Source organism: Trachurus trachurus (genome assembly GCF_905171665.1).
Source record: "Trachurus trachurus genome assembly, chromosome: 8".
NCBI classification, from domain to species: domain Eukaryota; kingdom Metazoa; phylum Chordata; class Actinopteri; order Carangiformes; family Carangidae; genus Trachurus; species Trachurus trachurus.
The window spans coordinates 14,082,406-14,104,470 of record NC_139905.1 but is presented as its reverse complement, the minus strand read 5'-3'; the positions used below and the strand labels follow the sequence as shown (position 1 = coordinate 14,104,470).

General features: G+C 43.5%; 1 protein-coding gene across 4 annotated transcripts in view; it reads right to left on the bottom strand.

Moving 5' to 3' along the window:
• Positions 1–350: 350 nt before the first annotated feature.
• The window catches only part of gcgra (glucagon receptor a), a 41,428-nt gene continuing 19,713 nt past the window's right edge, over positions 351–22,065 (bottom strand). The window contains exons 1-14 of one of the 4 annotated variants that reach the window (XM_083977815.1): positions 13,882–13,915; positions 13,275–13,404; positions 12,767–12,863; positions 11,229–11,336; positions 10,985–11,091; positions 10,159–10,253; positions 9,542–9,731; positions 8,225–8,384; positions 8,084–8,144; positions 6,982–7,051; positions 5,372–5,460; positions 5,133–5,277; positions 3,574–3,615; positions 351–3,472 (exon numbers count right to left, since the gene is read on the bottom strand). In XM_083977815.1, the coding sequence (XP_083833941.1) occupies positions 3,065–3,472; positions 3,574–3,615; positions 5,133–5,277; positions 5,372–5,460; positions 6,982–7,051; positions 8,084–8,144; positions 8,225–8,384; positions 9,542–9,731; positions 10,159–10,253; positions 10,985–11,091; positions 11,229–11,336; positions 12,767–12,863; positions 13,275–13,328 (1,626 nt within the window). In that variant the 5' untranslated portion in view covers positions 13,329–13,404; positions 13,882–13,915 and the 3' untranslated portion in view covers positions 351–3,064. The other 3 variants (XM_083977816.1, XM_083977814.1, XM_083977817.1) reach the window with 3 other exon arrangements.

The window sequence follows — 22,065 nt, the reverse complement described above, 5'->3', positions numbered from 1 at the left end:
AAATTTCTAATCTATCATCAGAGAGGTATGTATGGGGGAGGAGGGTCTAAAAGCTATTCAACCGACAAGCAGTCAGGTATACAGGTACTTTTAAAAGGTACAGGGAAGTTGAACCTGAGTGGCTTTCAAAAGTCAGCGCGAGCTGTTCTATCTCGTGGGTTTGGGCCACAATAGTGAGTGCAAGCAGCACCTGACCCCAGGATAGAATCAATATTCACCTCACTCATAGGCCGACTTGGCATTCAGCCGACAAACCAGCCGCTGCAGCCTACATCCTCAAGAAGCCACGAAAACAAGACTTTCAACACTATGAATGTCCACTAATACAAAAAAAACACAGAAAGTTAAAATAGTCTTTCACATACATTGTAATTTATTCTTTCACTATTTGGACAAAGTCTGATGAGCGGACACAATATATGATGAACTGTATACACCTGAACACAGTCAGTTTTTTACTGATTGGCTCCTCACAGCAAATATACTTTACATAACCACCTTTTAAGAGAAAGAAAAGGAACATACTGATATGGGCCTTTTTAAAGAATACATTCAGACAAGAACCACTTTGGTCCAGAAAGGGGGAGTGACCCAAACTGCTGGTTTCAAAAAAACATATATGGTTATGGTCACAGCTTAATATACATGTATTACTTTGAAATAAAAATCAACAATATACTTATATACTCTACTGAACTCATACTATTTTAGTCAAGGTGTACAACATTCGTCTGTTGCCGTGTCAGTATCAAACCATTTCTCCTGCTCAAGAAAAACACTGCAGGTTCAGCGCCACGGTGTGCGTCATGCCCCAGCTCAATTCCGAGTACTGGATATCTACCGACCTCCTCTATTACAATCCTCAGCAGATATTGGTGGAAAAATAGCCTCATTCCGCAATTTTGTTTCCCAGACTCAACACCACCACCTGGTTGAAGTGTAAATGCACAGAGCCATTATCTGAATGACAAACACGTCGCCGTTGTGCTTCAATTCAACTCTACAAAACGACACGAGAGACCGACTTCCATGATAATACACAGAGCCGTGTCTTCTTTATGCCTTATATAGGCACGACTTCTGGGAATACGATACTCTACATGCTAGAGTGGGACTCACTCATATCGACCTATGACCTCTGTGCTCTGTGTGAAGCCAGTTGCACTGGTTTATATCAACCAACTGCTCCAATGGCTGCAGCCAGTGATTCATCCTATAACACATCCACAAATCTTGAGTACTAAAACTATACACATTCATACATACCTGAAAATACTCTCTCTCTCTCCCTCTCTCACACACACACACATATATATACAGACAGACGTGCATGAAATATATTGGTAGCAATCAGATAAATCACCTGTTTAAACACATATGTACACACAGTATTAAGAAATTATAAATTAACATTGTGCAAATAGTCATAGGTACAAAGTCAAGTTGAGTTAGTTCTGGTAAAATGTTTAGCAACTTAAAGGTTAACAGTTAAAAAAAAAAGCTTCCCTTTAAAAAAAAAATAAAAAAATAATGCAATGTATTCAGAAGCAAATGTACCGCTGTTAATTTAGCTGTCTTTGTCACTAGTATGCATACCAGAGAGGATTTGTTCTACCTTTTTAGAGCGCAGCGTTTTGTTCAGTGTCCGCGCCCCCGCCACGGACACAGAGTAAGGCTGAGTACTGAAAACACTGTCTGTAGAGTAACTGGGCGCATGCAGTCATCCGCACAGTCCGTCTTACATTTATAGCACTTGCGCCGATGTGATGGCACCGTACACAACTTACAGCTCAAGTTCACTAAATCCGCGCAATCTTGCATGCATGTATATTTAGCATTGCAAAAAAAAAAAAAAAAATCCTTGTGCCAGAGGTGACATGCTATTTAGAGTCACAGTGCTGGATTCATACTGTATGCATGCGTGCCTTTACAGGCCATGTCTATAAGCTGTGTATTTTTATCCTTTATTTGAGTGCACAGTTCTTCGCCCCCCCTATCGCCTTTCATCACAAGGGTCGAGTAGGCTACTGTGTATAAGTTCATATGGTACACCAAGGGGTGTGAGTCAGACAATGTCTTGACGGCGGAAAAAGGGGGAAGAAAAGGGTTTTAATGGCAACTGTTCCCCTTGAAAACACATCTGGCACATTTACACAGTCGTAACTATAGCACTCAGTCAGCAGTATCCAAGGTTTGGACCTATATAAAAAAGTTTATTTTATTGTAAAACACCAAAGTATGTCAAGCAATGGTAATTTTTTAGCTTATCTATAATTCATCCTATGCCATCTCTTGACCTCCTTTAAGGTCTGTGTGTGTGTGTGCATGTGTGTGTGTGTGTAAGCCAGGAATGACCCTGGTTAGAGCAGCTGCCAGTTTCCCATGGGCCCTGGATGGGGCCGTGTGAACAACACTGTGGTCACCTTTCTGTATGAGGTACAGCCAACAGAATGTTTTATCTTTTTTTTCTCTGTACATTTACATCAAAGTCAGTATAGACAAAAAAACCACATAATCAGAGCAAAGCGAAAAAAGAAAAAAGGCGATCTCCTCTTCCCTGTTCCCTACCCTGTTCCTGCTCCATGCGTCACTTGTTTGGTCTTTTCTCTCTTGTGTATGCAGTTCAATGTCCAGTTTGTCTTTAACCTCCAGTACCACAAAACACACATTTGATACAAAGCACAAATTAAAGCAGGGGCTCAAGCAAGGACCCTGTGTTTTTTGTTGTTGATGTTGTTGTATTGTTGCCGATGTTAAGCTCTTGAGGTTTTTTCATATTAATGTACATGGCTTTTCTGCCTTGAGATGCTGTTGTCGCATTGTCCAACATGCAGCAGTTTCTTACACTGTCTGACAAAAACATCCATTCACAAAGCTCACAGCACGTTACACCCCCTCATGGATGTCTGCCATATTGGTCTCCAATCTCAGGCTGTGGAGAGGGCTGAGCGCCGCTCGGTCTCCCAGTGACACCAATCTCTGAGCAAAGAGACGACACATGACTCCATCAAGCTCCAGCTCTTCACAGCCACCCAGGCCAGGTATGTCAGAGCCAGGAGAGAGCTCAAAGCTCTCCAGCTTTCGTCACCAAGTTCTCGTTCCCTGTGTCTTTCGCCGACTCGTTCTCCCTCTGCGCCTCGTAACACTGCACCTTGTCCGTGAGGTTGATGTCCTCCACCAGGGTGCAATTGCTGACGGTTCCCTCGTGCAGCGGGGAGGCGCACTGGCCCGCCTCCTTACTGTGGACGACACCGTTATGGCAGCCGGTCACCAGCATGTGCCTCTCCTCTGGGCTGCAGACCGGGGCGGAGGTTTTAGCGATGTCCGGGAGGTGAGACAGTCGAGTGGAGACGTGGTTGAGCAGGCTGCCTGTCTTGGTGTTGGGGGTATTGCTGTAGGTGTGGCGGTATTCCTCCTCGATGTTCCTGCCTAGCTTCCAGCGCTTCCACACCTTTAGGATCTCAGACTGCACCTGAAGCAACGATGGAGACAAAAGTGGAGGTTATTAATGTGAGAAAGGAAGATACGTCAGTGTATGGATGAAAATATTTTGTACAAAATGAGGAGACTCACTTCTTTGTTGACAAAGCAGTACAAGATGGCCACCAAGAGACCCTGTGGGCACAAACACTGAGTCAATCTTCAGCATAAAAGCAACACTATTGATATAACATTTTGATGTTTCATTGACTTGTATCAGGGAGAATGGCTCCTCAGCGCCCCCTCCTGGCCTAGTATTGCATCTTTTAACTCTGGCGAGTACACATTTCGCTTTCCGCCCACACATCATACACCAAGATCAACACCTCTCACGTCGCTAAAAGAAGCTAGTTGGCTTACAATTACCAGTGTTTTCGTCAGGGCAGAGACCAAAGAAGAGTTGTAGGAGGAAGAGAAGAGAGAGTAGCCGAGTAAGGCACAAGATACTGTAATGGTCAAGCTTAGACCAGCTTTTACTCACTGGCAAGAGCTCAAAGAAAGGACAGGACCCAAGAACGACGCCAAACTCACCATCTTGTTTCTAGACTAATCTAAGTAAGTTTTTTGTCTTACTTAGGCTTTGTTGTCTTTGCTTCAGCTCATTAGCAAATGCATGTGTACCTCTGTGTGTGAGTGGGGCAATTTGCAACTTGCATTTACGACAGTAATGTGCTGTAAAATGAAACTGCATGTGCCACTGTAGGGAGACCTCCCAGAGCAAAAAAACCCCAAAACAATTCTTCCACATTAGGGCTTTAAATAATGACAAAATCCAAATGGCTGAAGCCATGAAGACATGACTAAGTGGCCTCAGGCGCTCCATGTGCTCACATCAACACATCCACATTTCCACATTTTTGTGGATGAGCAAAACTGACTGCAACAGCTCATTTAAGAGTGTCTTCTGTTTTAGACTCCCACAGCATCCCCTCTCTCTCTCTCCCTCCACAGTATCTCTCTCTCTTGCTCTCTCCCTGTTGGTTGGCTGTAATCTTGACACATGTCATCTGTGTCTACAAAAGGTCACCGTGGTTATTATCCTACAGTGGTACCCAGCCAGGTAGTTGCATAGCCAGCACAGTGTGTTCATGTAATGCATCCTGACACACAAGTAAATACAGCAGTTCTCAGTGGTCTGGGGGGGAGGGAGCGCGACATCCGAACAGATCGCTGAACAAGCTGATCTGGTTCGACACTTAGTCAGTTAGCAGCAGATGAAAGAATTTCGTGGTATGTTGTAAATTTGGCTCAACACGATTTTTGGGACTTGGATTTGATTAGGAGATAGTTACACATCTGTAATGTATGCTTCTTCCTTTTAATCTTATTAAGTTGAGATTTAAGAAGAGAGAGGAGTTTGTAGAAGATTTATCCCATTTCAGCATGTCTGTCCCATTTATCTCCTCCATCTCTCCTCCCAATAAATAGTATGCCTCTGTTTTCTAATTTGTCTCAGTACGGGGACAAGTGTTGGGATTTATTGGGCCATAAGATACCACATCTATGTCTCTGATTCACTACCAGTTGCAAAGATGCAAGATATTCTCCCCAACAAGAGCCATGATGCTGAGTGTGTTTTGATAAACGGTGTGTTTGTCAGCGAAAGCAATAGCTGATAACTTCTGCTAAAGTTCCTCTTGTAATAGTCTGACCTGGAAGGAGGAGAAGAAGAGGTCTATGAAGAGCTTGGTGAGGCGCAGGCCAATGGTGGTTTTAGTGGATTCATCTGTCACAAAGATAAAGACCACCTGATGGATGCCCAGCAGAGGAATCAGGGTTAAGGTCGATTTTGCCAACCTGAGTGAGAGAGAAAGCACAGGATGAAAGGAGAGAAAGGAATAAAACATAGCAGCACAGTAAATAGAAAACATGTTTTCATGTGGGAACTGACCTGAACTTGTAATCCGTGTATCTCATTTGATGCGCTTGAAGTTTTGACACAAGAATTTCAATAATATGGATAAAAATGAGGAAGTTGATCTGTGAAAGACAGAGGCAACAGAGTTAAAAACACATTTGGATTAGAGGTAAAACAGATGTTAAAGGATCAGTTAAGGTAAAACATACTTTCAAATTTAATTACAGATATGTGTTTTCATACAGAAAGAATCAGCTTATCGTAATAAGGTTCAGAGAGACACTCTGAGATTTGGGCTGCTTCCCTGCTACAGTGGAGACGTAGGGAAATGTTATTAGTGCCTCTCAAAGCAGAGAGAAATGACACCACAAGATATCACTTCCAGATACACACAGTCAGAAAAATGAAAGTGAAATCTGAACTAGGAAATGGCAGCAATCTCAGATATGAATATCACAGTCCCTCTGCAGATAAAACCAAAAGTATCTGGAATAGTACCACTACCTGTAAGTAAAATACATACAGTACATGTACATGTACAAATATATCTAGTGGTTTGGGTGAGCGGACTCAACATTATTGTTCACAGCAAGACTATTTTTGTTATCAGAGCAGCTGGCATTTCAAGGAGCAGTGGGTGTCCTCCTGATGAAAATCATTCATGATGTGACCTTTTTACAACTAAGTCGTTACGGGTAATTTGCAGGTGTTTGGAAGTATAGGAGGGGAAGCTGAGCTTAATTTGTACATGCAATTATTATCCAGGTTTTATTTTGAATTATGTGATTATACTGCATCTACGTACAGTGCATTGCATTGGTGCATGACTTGCTTTGTGTAATGAAGGATTTGTAGTTTGAGGACATTTTCTTCAGTCAAGTTGCTTAATAAATAGGTAATACAATAAAACATAATATTTATTATTCATTATGTACAAGGTTGACAGCAATAATAGTGACGCTTTATTAGGAGTGAGTGGAGTATGCAGTCGATTTAATGTCTTGTATACAGTATATTTATACATATATATATATATATATGTGTGTGTGTTAGTGTTACTATTTCATGTGTGTATACTTTGATCTTCAAGGGAAATTACTAATGGAATTTCTGCAAGTTGCAGTAATCATTTCAGCAATGACAGCGACACACACACACACACACACACACACACACACACAAAGAGGGAAGCAGTGAAATGGGAACCAGCCCTCCCGACCCTGCGACAACTCAAACACAGGAATTCCTGTGAGATACAGGCCACTTAGCAGAACGATTAATGCATGGAAAATGCCTGCATGTCTGTGTAACCAGCCTGACACAAGGGCCATGACAAATTGGACTTATATAAAAGCTCGGGAGTGACCTTTGCAGAGCACACCTACAATAAAATGCCCGGGTCACAGTACGGATAGAGGCCATCCAAAAACCTTTGACTCTTAGCGTGTTTCCCAGATGGTAACGTGGACAGACAACGTTTCACACTTCATGAATAAAAGGGGTGTGTTCAATATTGCATTGGTAAATGACTATTTGGATGAGAAACATCATCACATACACTGAATGATGTGAAAGGAGAAGAGTAGTGGACAGAAAAGACAGGAAACTGAGAAACAAAATGAGAGGTAGGAAGGGGAAATTACCACCACTGCCAGCAGTATCGGCGAACGGATGATCCACCAGTAATTCATGTTTGTGTTTTGCGTCCAGCACCTGTGGACGAAAAGCACTTAATGAAATACATTTCCTGCACTTTACATGAAACACTTGAAACCTCGCCTTTTGTCGCCCTGTTTTGCAAACTCTTGGTAAAATAAAAAGCTCTGTCCAGCTGATGAGCAGGATGGTGTGGGGAGAGGGCGAGGGTTGGGGTTGGGGGTTAGCGCCACTGTGGGTTTCTACGCCCAGTGTAGTCAGTCGGTTTAGAAAGCGTGGCCTCAAAATCCACATGTGTTTTCTGTTTAGATCCCCAATATGTGGTTAGTTTATCCAAATGACGGCTGTTTGGAAATTTGCTCCGCCGTCTGGGGCAGCGACCGAGACCATCACAGAGGCAGCAGCCGGGCTGCCGAGGTGGTCGGCCGGCTAACCTGTGTCGTCATCGTCGTTAATGTAGACATAGTCTAGTTTTGTTGTAGTGGGTATACTGGAATATTTCAGTATCACACAGACTACACCACTGAATGAGACCAACATTTATCTCCTAAAAGAATTTAACCAGCCGGCGGTAAACCTCTAAAAACCTGCGGGTAAATTAATGGGCTTGTTTTCTCCCCCGGGATGATGACGCAGGTTAACCGGAATACAAGTTACAAATTAGAAATTTGTATTTGTGGATAGGAAAACATGTGTGCAAACCAAGGAATATTTGTAGATCACCCTCTGTGCATTCACAGGTATTAATGAGACAAATATAAGCCCATATGAACACTGTAATGAAATATGAATATGACACGACTGCTGCTCTGACATGTTTCCCATGTGCCGTGTCCTGCAGAACATAAAACGTGTCTGTGTGTGAAAAGTTTAATTGCAGCCAACTCTTGGTGTAGTAATTACATGTTAAATTGACCGTGCGCTGCCGAGTATCAACATTCATATGTTTTGCAGAAGGACCATCTGCCAACCTTTTTTTCTTTTTGGTATGTGGTGCTGTTTTCACTGAGAAGTCAGCACGTATTAGCGAAAATATAAAATGTTTAACAGATTCTCAACAGAGAGAGGGAGAGCTCTGTGGAAACTTACTCTTGATTTTCATACAGGTGTTTGGCAGCAACCCAGGGCAGAAGGAATATTAATGGAGTACCTGTGAAGAAATGAGAGCAGTGGTCAGTTTGCACACCGCTGTTCAGCACACAATGAACACTCTCCCACACTCAAGCTCACCCCAACCAATGCACAGGTAGATCTTGAAGTAGTTCCTCTCCGTGAACACGGTGATCACCAGGAGGTTGTGGAGGTAGATGCCCTCCACCAGCAGCCAGTAGCTGTTGGCCATGATGCTGTACTGCATCATCACCGAGGCGATGCGGCAGCTGACCATCGTCTGCAAGAGAAACAGGGAGAGTTTCTTTTGCAAATGTTAAAACGCGGCATGGCGTGGATGTCAAACATCATTTAACTCTGAGTGATGTGAATGGTGAAGTCGGTGCTGTGGCAGATGGGAGCTCCTTCTGCCGCCGGGAGTCAGGCTTTGTGCCTTCAGCGACCAGATTGTACAACTGTAGCAATTTTAACCCCAGCTTCAGCCAGCTGTGCCCCCCCACCCCTCTCCTACCCAACACAAACATACAAACAAAAACACATCAATCTACACAGTAGATCCTCCTCGCTTTAAAGGGATAGTTCACCCAAAATTCAAATTTCACTCATTATCTACTCACCCTCATGTCGACTAAGGGCTGGGAGAATTTTCAGAGTCCTCCGTGCCTTCTTGGAGTTACGGGGGGCTCCGCGCAGCAGTATTTGTCCATATAATGGTTGTGAATGGGGCTCACTTTTCTTCGTCCAGAAAGACACACCAAAAAACATCCAAATACCTCCATAGTGCTCGTCTGTAATGTCCCTCTTGTATTGAAGCCCCGACATGAGAAATTGTTCCGAAAAAAATTAAATAAGTCTATATTTTAAGCTTGTTTGTAGCGGAAGCTCCCAGTGTCTCAGTTCACTGCTCTTCCTGTGTCAGTGCAAATCTCGCGTGAACAATTTCTCATGTTGGGGCTTCAATACAAGAGGGACATTACAGACGAGCAGTATGGATGTTTTTTGGTGTGTCTTATTGGACGAAGAAAAGTGAGCCCCATTCACAACCATCATATGGACAAATACTGCTGTGCGGACGCCCCCGTAACTCCGAGAAGGCACGGAGGACTCTGAAACTTCCCAGCCCTTAGTCGACATGAGGGTGAGTAGATAATGAGTGAAATTTGAATTTTAGGTGAACTATCCCCTTTAATGGATGATTAGCCCCTACTGTACATTTATCTTTAGAGTTGTAGTGAGCTGTTATGAAACTCATAATTATGGCAGCGCAAACTTCAGCATTGAAAAACAAGTCACACTACCTTCCCCTTGGCAAAAATACAGTTGCATAACCTTCCATCATTTTTGACAACACCTCCGCCACAAATAAGTAATGTACCACCCCCATAACGATCACAGTGGCTGCTACAGCTTGTTAAGATGCAGATCCCTCACACTGACCCCATTGCTGACCAGCATCTCCACTGGAGGCATTGATGCCTGAGGGAATCCTTGCTCCTGGTCTCCACTGAGGTCCTGTGATGTGATGTTGGACACCAGCAGGGCGTCCTTGATGAGGATCGACAGCGCTCGCAGGATGAAGGAGGCAAAGAGATTCATGTGGATGTTGTTCCTCATGCAGTGGAGTTTCCTAACGAACAAGAAACAACAGTGTCTCTAGAGGATTTTTTTTTTTTATTTTAGTTTGAGTTTAAAATATAGCAATTTTTAGGCAACCATCCAGAGAAACTAAATCCTGGAAGGTTTGGTGGGGGCTTCTGTCGCCCCAAAGTTACATAAGTCCTAATGGCTTGTTTTTAGGCTCAGTTTCTCTGTGTGCATGCATTCTGTGGACTGAGCTTCTTTCTAAGTATTAATATAGAGCTTCAACCTGCGTTATGGAAAATTGCTTCATGGAAATTTTACTTTATAATGGATGGGACCTTCAAACACGACTGTATTACCACTTCTGCTCAGACATTATTTCCACTTCATGCTGTGTTTGATGCAGAATCTACTGTAGCAGGCGGCTGGAATATTATTTCCCTGAAATGAATGTAAATGAAAATCACTGTTACCTGAAGAATATGAGGATGCCAAGCGCCAACACCAAAGCCACCAGTGATAAGGAGTAGCCCACTGTGTACATGATCCGAATATGGCCGTAGTACTGCTGCAAATGAAAACACATGTGAACACGCTGACATTTTTTTCAGTTTATTTTTATATTCGAGTAGTGAAGTGTGTTTCTGTTTCATTTCTAATAGAGGCATCAAGTCAATTATTTATATTTAAACAAGAAAATATTAATTAACCCTCCTGTTGTCCTCCTGGGTCAAGAAAGAAGGAAGGAAGAAGGGAAGGAAGGAAGAAAAGAAAGAAGGAAGGAAGACAAAGGGAAAGAAGGAAGGAAGGAAGGAAGGATGAAGGGAAAGATGGTAGGAAAGAGGAAGGGAGGATGAAGGGAAGGAAGGAAGGAAGGAAAGAAAGAAGGAAAAAAGGACGAAGGGAAAGAAGGAAGGATGAAGGTAAAGGTACTTTATTTGTCACATATACAGCTAGTACAGTGAAATTCTTTCTCTGCATTTAACCCATCCCTGAGGAGCAGTGGGCAGCCGCGGTGCAGCGCCCGGGGACCAACTCCAGATTATGAGCCAGTGCTCATAGCCAAGGGAGGGAAGGGGAAAATGATGGAAAGAAAGATGGAAGGAGGGAACAGATCAGGTCAATTGGATCAAAAGGAAGGAAGAAGAAATTAGGACAAAGGGAAGGAAGGAAAGAAGGAAAGGAAAAAGGATTGTGGAAAGAAGGAAGGATGGAGGAAGGAAACAGATGACAACAGGAGGGTTAATTCTGTTTGTTTCAGTGTCTGTTGCCTGTAGAAAGAACCTGAGAGATCACTACTACCTGAGTTGGATCATTAGAGTCGCACTCGCTGGTGTTCTTTGTGTTCTTTGTGGTCACCCACTGGCCGTTGGCATCACATTCCTGATAAACCAAGCCGTGTTGAACTACACACACACACAAACACATACACAGTCTGTGATTTACTGCGCAGTCCGGTCATCACGGACAGCTGTCTTCATCTGCAGGATATTGTCAGTTGCTATGCATCAACATGACTGATGTGAAGTCTGTATTGATTTACCCTTATGATGCCACGGCAGATACCATGGACATGACACACTGACAGTGGTGTTGGGGAGTCCATCAGGCCAACAGGCGTAATTGTCAAAAGTCCTGTTGCACACGATGCCTGGAGATAAAAAACAAAAAAAAACAAAAAGATGGAATAAGGCAGGGATTATCTTGTCATAGCCCTTACACACTTTTCCTTGCTGTCTATGTCCTGTAGTGGTCTAAGTCATTGACCACAACATCGTGTCTTTGAAGTGATGGCTTCTGGTGGCTATTACAGCATCTACACACATCATCACAGTCTTTCATCTTGTCTTCACCACAACACACCTTTCATCTTCGCCACAGAGGATGTGAACAACGCTGCTTTGTGGTGTATAGACGGCTGGATGTTCAGGTATATAATGTGCACTGTCCCGTCGCCCCCTGCACCTGCTAATTCGCTGTCACACTCGTGCGTGCGGTGACACGAAGGGCAAGAGAGTGCTGCAGAGTGGGAGAGTGGAGTGGTGTGATTTTGTGCGCAAATTTGGGAAGCGGCTTTTTGGAACGACATACGTACATTCTCCCGATCTATCCCGTGAGCGCTAACAGCGAGTAATGCAGCTGAAGGGCAGCGTTCGACATGTAGTTAAACGCCGTGGATTGGAGTTGGTGTGAGCCGAGAGCAGAGAGCACATGTGGTGCAGCAAATCAGAAACTTGGAGCAGCTGCAGGCCGAGTGATTATGTCACAAAGTAACCGGGAGACGTTGGTTTATGTGGTTGCGCTAAGTTGTTTTAGTTTGTTTGCAGTGTAGTGTGCTGTTGTTTATTTGGTCATTCAGTAGTGTTTTTCTCCTGAATCTCTGGAGGACCTCCCCTGTATGAACGCTGGAGGACAATCACCTCATGCAGTGATTGCTTGGACTGAGTAGAAGTGAGTTGGCCCAGGAGGAAAAAAGCACAGGAAGGAACAGATGTGTAACGATGCTGCTGATCAAGGCGAAACCCGTTGGCTGAGTGAGTAAAACAATTGATGACAGTGTTTTACCTTTTCCCTCTCTCTGAGGTAAAACCAGTGCCAGCATGTTGTTGGAGTAAAGCAGCTTGTTGCAGTGCGTGAAGTAGGCAGCAGCGTTTTGGAGCTGGGTGAGAGAGCAAAAAAATCTACATCCCAGACCCCCTCCTACCCCGTCCTCTCTTAGACATCATCCATGGAAATGGAGGTGAGAAGCGATGGCCCAGAGACTGTTTAAATGGGATGTATAGAGTCTATACTTGGGCATCCGAGATAAGAGAGCACCTGTGACAATTATACAATGGTTTGAGCAGGGAGCGGAAATGGCTTCGCTTCAATAGTCTGGTGATAGTGCGACCTATCCATTCCCTATTGTACTGTATATAAGAGCTGCAACCACACTATAAAATGGAAGGTAAAGAAGTTTCCTTTGTGAATGTATATCTGTTAAAAAAAATCTTTTATATTTATTTCCTGCTTCTCTGGATAAAAAATACACTGTAATTTGTTACTATAGATGCCAGTGTAGCTCCACTGTGTTTGGCTCACCGGTGCTTGGCGGGTCTCGGCTGTTGTTGCGCTCGCACTCCTCCATGTACAGCATCCAACTCTCCTTCAGCTTGTCCAGGGTAGCACCGGAGGACACCTGAGGAAACAAACGGAGCATGTATGAGGTCAGTTAGAACAGGAAGGTCCATTATTTGTGGAGTTATTGACACACCACAGAGACTAAAACTGGGGCGCAGCGACTGAACTGGCATTCATCTGTTTCACTTCACTTCTTATATACAGTAGCTGTAAACAAGTCTTCCTCACACTGGGAATATCATCTGTCAAGATGACACTGTGTCTTGCTCTAATGTGTTGTCAGTATGGGAGGTCCTGTGCCACTTTATACACAGTCTGACGCATTGTAAACTAAAAGGTACAGACAGTTTGTTTAGGCGTCCACAGAACAACACTGTGAGACTTGAGAGGACACAGCCTCCACCACAATACCATAAGGGCCAGTGTGTGTGTATGTGTGTGTGTGGGTGTGTGTGTCCTCTGGACCCACCTGGATGCTGCAGGAGACAAAAAGTATGGCCAAAAGAAGGAACGGCCGTGACATCCCTTATTCCTGGTGTTGTTGCTGGGAGGGGATACTGCAGGACGGGGGAAGAGTTTATCTACGCTTGCCACACTGCCTGGATGACACAGAGACACACAATCCGTCAAAGCTCAATGCAAACATACGACTTATTGCCTCAGCTTGGTTGGGCAACGTGAGAGGCCGGGTCGCATCTGTCACGCGACAGTTACGCCGAGAGCTGAAGAGGCATGCAGAGGTAAAATAAAAAAAGAAATGTCAATGACACCAAGGCTCATTTAAAGTAACAGCCCGGTTCAATTTACATCACAGGCCACTCCATCACACCAGGCATGACCACGGTTAACAAGACGTACAGCTGAGCGATGCAAGCGGGGCCAAGAACCACACCGTCCGGAACATCAAGCGTGAGGCCCAAAAAACCTCCAGGAAACTGTTTATCCCATCAGTGAGAGACAGCTGCGACTCGGCCTCTCTCTCTGACTCACAGTTGGCCGCCGTCCACCTCCATCTTTAAGCCCGTCACCGTTCGGCTGAGAGCCGGGGTCCAGTGTGTGTGCCAGAGGTCACTCACCTGTGCATCGATCAACGCAGCAAGCTCCAGCGAGAGATTCGGTCGAAGCCGGAGAACGGAACGAAATCTGAAACGTTTCTGCAAAAAACACCTTGACCATGGAAACATTTTTGGCTAAAACGTTTCAAATTCCATTCTGTTCTAGTCTCGTGGCGGGGAAGGACGGGCTCGTGTCGATGTGTTTGGGATTTCTTTTGTTTACTGGGTGTCGGGGGGGGGGGGGGGGGGGGGGGGGGGCGTGGAGGCACGGTGTTTGCTCAAGCGATAAGGGCACAGTGTGTCATGACAGATGTGTGGAGTTGAGAACGCCCCATTTCAAATCAAAGACGCTTCTTGTTTTTGCCTGCACTTTTGACCGAACATGTCAACACGCTTAAAAAAAAAGCTTGGGGTGAAATTGCCACCAGGAGGTTCCAGTCATAACCTTAATGTCCATCCTATATATTACAAAGTCTCTCTACTGGAAGTCAGACTTCAGATAATATCTACACCAAAGAGCCCTAGCTTCTAAATGGCCTGCTCAGCGTAATGACCACAGGATGCAGTTAGCATTAGCTGTAGTACAGACTGACTGATTGCCCCAGGCGCCTGAGGGATCACAGATACCGTTGTCTGGCCTGACATCGGGTCAGGTCTGGTCCCGCTGAGATCACAGCTCTGACTTCTCTGGCCTTAACAGCATCAGACATGTTGAATGTTGGAGAGCCCAACTCTTTCTGCACGGTCTCATGGCAACACAGGAGGCTTAAAACAAACAAATAATGTCAGCTTTGATTTGAGAAGTCCAACATCCATCACGGCTCATTAGGGAAGGTGAATGCATGCCAATTTATATCGTCAATGTCAATCTGACTTTGCCGTTACTGGCAGAAAACTGCAGCTCAACTATGTCAACACTGCGTTCTTCTACACCAAACAAGTTCTTACCGGAGAGCGTGATCAGGCACCATCCTGCGAGGGCATGGCGTTTAAACCTGTGTCCGGGCTCAGTACAGAGGCTGACATACATGTGGGTGAGCACATGCTCTGGCTTACGGCGTGAAAGTGTTACACCAGTGTGTGACGGTTTTCCAAGGGTTTCCCTCCCTCCCTCTCTCTTTCTCTCCCTCGTTTCCTAACACACTTTCTGCAACTTAGCACCAAGTAGGAGCAATGATTAACCAGACCCAGAGCTTGGTGGAGTCCTGCTGGGGGACAGCCAGAGAGCAGCAGGGAAAGGTCAAGGCACTGTGAGAGAGAGAAACAGACCAAGGAGGGAAGAAAAGGTTTATCCACCCTTTCTGGCCCCTGACCCCATTTATTTTTATTTTTTATCCCTAGCCACTAGTAACACCAGTCGTCTTATTTCTGAAGTTGTCATACAGATCTACTGTACCAATGACACTCAACTCAGATTGAATTTGAAGTATTTCAATTTCATCATCATTACTTAATACCAATAATTTGTTGTGGGTTAAAGTGAAGCCTGTCGACCAGACTCTTTCCCTCTCCTACTCAAATTTTTTGGTTATCTCCAGCAGTCTGACATCACATCTGTGGCAGCTCTCTGCGGTAATTCATGTCGCATCTGCATATTTTTGGCTGTAACATCACTAACTGCCCCGAAGCTGACTACAAAATGAAGCTCTTCCCTAAAATGAACATTCACTCCTCAAAAAGGAATGCAAGGTCAGAACAAGGGTGGAAAATTAAAGATACACCCTGAGGATTTATGTTCGTACATGTTTCCATCCTACTTTGTTTGTCACGTACAATATGTCTGCTTGGATGCGCTTTTTGATGCCGGACGATGGGAATCACAACGGCCATTTGGTGGGAGCTAGAGTGGAACTAATGGGCTCGGAGGTGTGAGGCTAATTAGCCTCGTATAGTCCGCCGTTGTGATACCCTGCCAGAGCTACACCTCTGGGCTCCCACTTAGCCGTGGATCCAGACCAATCAAGGTCCTTGGAAACACATGTTGCTTAACCCTGTGAGCGCTGTTCCTGGAAATAACCCAGAGCTTTTATCGCTATTGTTGCACATCTGATTTAAGAGGTGGAACGACAGCTGGGAGTCGCTCAGGCAGAGCCGGCGGGACTTCGTTGGTTGTTTGAGTCTGTTCCCCTTTAGCATTTTTTCATCCTGAAACAAGTTAGTTTGCCAAAATGTTTCACTCCTGCCTGGGGTTTTGTCCAATGTGTGAAAGATAACGTAATGCTTTTTTTTCTCTTTTTTTTTTCAAGGTAGCACAATAATGTTTTAGCTTTTCTTTAGACCTATTTATTCATGGATGATTGGCCAAATATTAAACTAAATAGGTGTAATTTTAATGGAAATAAAAAATAGCCATGGCCCTGTTTGATTGAAAGGACAGACAACTATTTGTTTAAATAATGTCCGGTCATTTTATCTGTATTTCTGACGGGGGGAATAAATGAAAATCACAAATGAATGACGCAAATTCCCTGAATATCCAATATGAGAAAAACAACAAAAAGAAAAAAACAAAACAAAGGCGCTCTGTGTTCAAGTGCATGCTGGATGGCTCAATACAATGGCAACTAACAATTACTGTTTGTTGGAGAGTACTTACCTTTCATTGGATTATATTGTCTAACAAATAAAATTACAAAAGGAGCGTATGCGTGCATGAATGTGGGGCAGAGGGGAGCAACAAGGATTAAAAACAAACCTCTTGGAAAGCACAATAACTGTCCAGTTCAGAAAGTGCCCCCGAGCAACAATTTATCATACAACTTTCCGAATGAGAGCTAGAAAAAAGTAAAGGCAAGGAGAAAAAAACATCTCCACCATCGTCCATCTTCTTTGTCATTTATGAGGCTGAAGTGCATCTACGAAATACCAAAGTGACATTCACTGATCTGGCTCCATTTCTGAACAGACACATCAGTCGGAGGGATGATCATTAAAGCAAAAGAGACGCAGCGCAAACGTCTTGTCAGGCTTCCACTCTGTGTAACCTTCTTATTCTTCCCATGCTCTGGTCAAAGCCAAGGCCCAGCACGCCATGCTCATACCTTAGGGCTGCACATGTAACGCTGAGCCCAGCATTGCTTTATGAGAGCGTCACTATCTGATAATGGGGTGAAGCAGAGTTCAGAGGAGACGGAGCATCGTGTCTTAACGTGCCCTGTGACTCGTCTGCTGGAAGACATCGGGCACATCGCTTCAATCTGTGCATCGCGCTCTCTGCATCTTCTCTTATAGACTCCAACAAGACTGTGTGAATGCTCGATCGACTTCTCGACTTTGACTCGGAAACTGCTGGGTTGAGTGTTTTCCATGCAGTTAGCTGAGTGAGGGATAATATTCTGTTTAGCAAACTCGCCCAGGTCTTTACTCAGTCTGCTGGCTCAGTGTGATACTCCTGCAACCATTAACATACTATAGATTATATCTTAATGGATTAATTCTCCGCTGGAGATTCACTCAATGGCGTTTCAGCCATTACCTTCTGACGTAGTGTTTTATCTGATCGCCATTACCTGTCTACTTTTGTTTCAGTGAGTGATTTTCCCCCAGAGGATGAGCCTCTAATTGTACTGTAGACTCCCTTAGAGCTGTTTCTGTGCTATCTTCACAACAGAGAAATTCTAACCACACAATCAACAGACAGTCAGTTTGATCAATGTGATCGTTTCACATCACTGTGACTCAACAGGAAATGAAATGTAGCAAAAACTTCCTGTTGATGCCCCACTCTACTTAAAGGTTTATCGGTTTGTAGTAAATAAAAACAGGCAGAGGAATAAAATGTTACCAAAAAACAAGAATATGGAGTAGCGTCTGTGTTCTCTCCGTGAGCTCTTTGTAGCTGCACGTCCTTCAGCTGTAAAGGTAGCACTCACACAAATCAAAGAGGAAGCTTTCCATCAGCTGCTCAGAGAGCGTTATTGTGAATGTGTGTTTGCACTGAGAGCAGCTGCCCTCTGTAAGATGAGAACACAGAGTGCAGTGTGGTGATAATCAATAACAATAGCTTTAATTAATGGTAAGACTTAAAGGGATAGTTCACCCTAGAATGATATTTCGCTCATTATCTACTCACCCTCATGTTGACTAAGGGCTGGAAGAATTATCAGAGTCCACCGTCCCTTCTCTGAGTTACAGGGGGTCTCGGCGTAGCAGTGCATTTCAATGCAACGGTTGCAAAGGGACACCGGAGCTCTTCGTAAAAAAACACACACAAAAAAACATCCAAATACCTCCATGATGCTCGTATGTAATGTCCGTCTTGTGCTGAAGCCCCAAATTGCATAATTGTCCCGAAAAAAATTAAATAAGTCTATATTTTAAGCTTGTTTGTAGCTTGAAGCTTCTCGAAGCTCCTCTTCCTGGTCCGTCCAAATATCGCGTGATTCGCAGTAACCGCACTGACGCCGGCGCAAATCACGCGAGATTTGGACGGACCAGGAAGAGGAGCTTCGAGAAGCTTCCGCTACAAACAAGCTTAAAATATAGACTTATTTAATTTTTTTCGGGACAATTACGCAATTTGGGGCTTCAGCACAAGACGGACATTACATACGAGCATCATGGAGGTATTTGGATGTTTTTTTGTGTGTGTTTTTTTACGAAGAGCTCCGGTGTCCCTTTGCAACCGTTGCATTGAAATGCACTGCTACGCCGAGACCCCCTGTAACTCAGAGAAGGGACGGTGGACTCTGATAATTCTTCCAGCCCTTAGTCAACATGAGGGTGAGTAGATAATGAGCGAAATATCATTCTAGGGTGAACTATCCCTTTAAGCAATAGGTCTCTGCTCCTATTGAGCGATAATGACTGGGTCCATCCATGCTAACTTCAGCCAATCTGCAAGACACCAAAACTATGTTTGTAGCTTTGCCCTGTGGGAAATGTTTGATTTTCTTTGTCATTATTCATCTTCATTCTCCTTAATTTGCGACCGCTATTTACTTTTCTTTCTGCAGTTTTTCCAAGTGTGACAAATTGAGGAGAAAGAAAAGAATAAGCTGTGATTTAGAGTAACTGCTGCCAAGACCTGAAGTTTCCTATTGATGTTTTTGATTACTGAAAAGTACTTTGCTCTCCAAGTGCATTAGCTGCTCTGTAGCAAAAAGAAATACATCACTGCACAACACAAATAAACAATAAAACAGGCTCATAGATAACTGACGAAGCTCAAACCTTTTAAGGTTTGATTTCCCTTAACTGACTGATAAATCCAGTGACGGGGAAGACAGAGAAATCGTCGAGCCCCAGTCTCAAACAGTCTTGCTTACTTCTTACACCACCACATGAACAACAAAATCCTCTACTAATCTAGGTAATCCAGAAGCTGCCTCTAAAAGCTAGTATTCCCCTGTTAAATATACATTCTTCACTAATTACCAGCCAATCAATCATCCCCATCTGTTGCCTCATTTGGTCATTCTCAGTGGGATCCGGTTGCCAGGTGGTCATGGTCACGGTGCTACACTGGTAATTACGGTCATCGATTAAGTTTATGCACATAAACGACTTGGTCAGCTTTAGTAAAAAAAAAAAAAAGATTGTGATTAATTAAGCGCTTCCTCAACATTTGACAATCGTTTTGATGTGTTGAGGGCATCAATTCACCGGCCAGTTTCACTGAAAACACTACAACATGTGAGCCATCATTATTACTGTGGCCACTAGATGTCACCTAAAAAACAAACGTAACTATCAGTCAAACCTGATGTGCGAACAACCTATACGTTTGTTTGTTATAGGAGGACGGTCTCGGTCTGTTGCGTTTGTTCAGGGATATGACTTGCACAGGTAAGCTAATTGTCCCTTTGCCGAATAGTGTTTGTAAAATGAATCAAGTCTGAGTTTTTACTTTTCCGTCTCCTCTTACATTTCAGCCTTTCTATGTTGTGGTGAATATGTTAATTTAATGAACAAGTGCCCTTTTTCTTTTACTAGCGGGCTAAAATATTCCACAACTGGGCTTAAGCTGCTCTCACATGCATGCATTTTCGAGATGTGTGCCAAAAGTCAACAGGACATGTGTGCTTCACTGAATATGCAAGTCAAATAAGTCAGGAGGAACCACTGTACAACATTTTGTTGAAGGATCAACGCAACACTTCATGCTATATTATGCAAATGTTTAATGAATGCGCTTTGTTTGCATAGAAATTAGTGGTTGTAGAAGAATAGTCACACCTCCTTCAGTTATTTCACTGGCCAGGATATAATTAAATGTCTCCACCGTCTAAAAACAGTGAATCACTAAGTGTTAACACACAGTAGATGTGTTTGATTATTCACCACCTGTCTCCTCTCCAGTTTCCTGAGATGTTTTCTCTGCAGGGAGGAAAAACATTAAGTATTTACAACCTCCAGTCATTATGTTGAAGGATTTTGCGCTGGCTATAACGTTGTTTTACATGAATACAGACATGATGGAGTGTGCAGAGTAAGAAGCTCAGACACATGTGAAAAACCGAGGTTCAGATTTCAGCAGCTGTGCGATGCAGCAGGTAACCTTTGAGCTGTTCAAAATGTTTGTGGGAAGAGCAGCTCAGATTGTAAAGATGCACACGCGCAGAGTAGCTGAATGCTTTGTGTATCTGTGTATCACGCGTTTTGGTAAACATCCTATTCAGAGGTCACATCTGATGAATGTGGGAGGGAAACAATGAAAAAGAGTTGTATAACATTTGTGATGTACCTGTGTTGTATGGGGCTTACACACGAGCATGTGTGTGGGAAGAGTCGAGCACCAGCTGGATGCTATTTCATGGACTCTTTCATGAGGTGTGTTGGACCTGCTGTGAGACAACAACAGGCTTCAGGGAGCTTTTAATTACAAGTTACCATGTTCACCTTCCCACATTGTTTCTGCTGCATGTCTAGTTTAGTTAAAACTGTTTTTTTTTTGTTGTCCAATGTAAAGATTTACATTTAGGGATCATTACTGCAGGGATGAGTCCTAACTGGATTATTTTAATTACAGACAACAAACCCTGCCAGGCCAATAAGATATTCACTTACTGTAAATATGTCATTGTTGGTGTATTCAGTGTTTCAGCTGAAATGCCAGACTTGGTTTGCGGTAGTTTCGATGCAGTGAAGCATCACAAATACACCACAGAGCACTGAAACCTCAGTATGTATTTACAGATTATTTGTGTCATGTCATTTCTTTATAATGCTACCAGGTTGTTATTGTCTGTTCTTTAATTCCCAATCACTAGAGCAAAAGTCGCAAAAATCTACTAAAATCTACTGAATAATGTTGCAAAGTCATAAAAATATTCAATACAAACAATTAATTCAACTTCTTCTTTCTGTTGAGCCACCTATCAGGACAGATGGCTGGGCTTTATGCTCTACAACAAGCATTTCTCTGTTTGCTGTACAATTGTATTTTCACCCCCTCTTTTTCATAGCCGACTGTGTATTTTGACAACTGAACCTGAGTGCACCTTTGAGAACATGTTGTTAACAATAATGCGTCTTGTGGTGCAATTTTGGTGTCAAGGATTACTGTTATTTTCTTTGTACAGAAAAATGCATGTGGGCTTTCAATTGTATCATGTTGTTTTGTTTCACGAGTTTAACACCCAATTTGAGCCAATTGGAAAATGCTTTAGAAAACCTACCATTGATGACACACTTTGCACCTTATAGAATACATGCAATAATTCCCTATCAGGTCATTTATCCCTCCCCTCTATTTTGGTATTCACACAAGAATCCTGCTAATCCAACACCTAGGATGAAAAGAACACGCTTTGTGGTTCAACCAGCACTGTGCTCTTCATCACAAAACTGTTAAAGTTTCCATTTCCTCAAAGCACACTGCTGCTAAACAAGAGGATTATATTGGATCATGAGCCAATCACACGTCGGGATAACAGGAGGGCGCCTACTGTGCCGCACCTTTTCTTTCTTTTTTTTTTTACAACAAAATAAACACGGATTAGTTGCACTGAGATTGCGAACCCGACATTGAGACAGCAGTTTCATGACAACAGTGATGCCAGATGCAGCAAAGAGCAGAAGCACCATCCTGTAGATACTGTCCCTGGTCTCAGCCTGGCTGTATGCACTTCAGTCAAGAACACACTTATACTGTATCTCTGCTCATGTACTTGTGATATTCACTGATCACTGGAACAGAGACGCAGGAACAAAGTCCTTGAGAAAATATCAGCATCGCTTGTACAGTTTGTAGCGCTGTGTCAC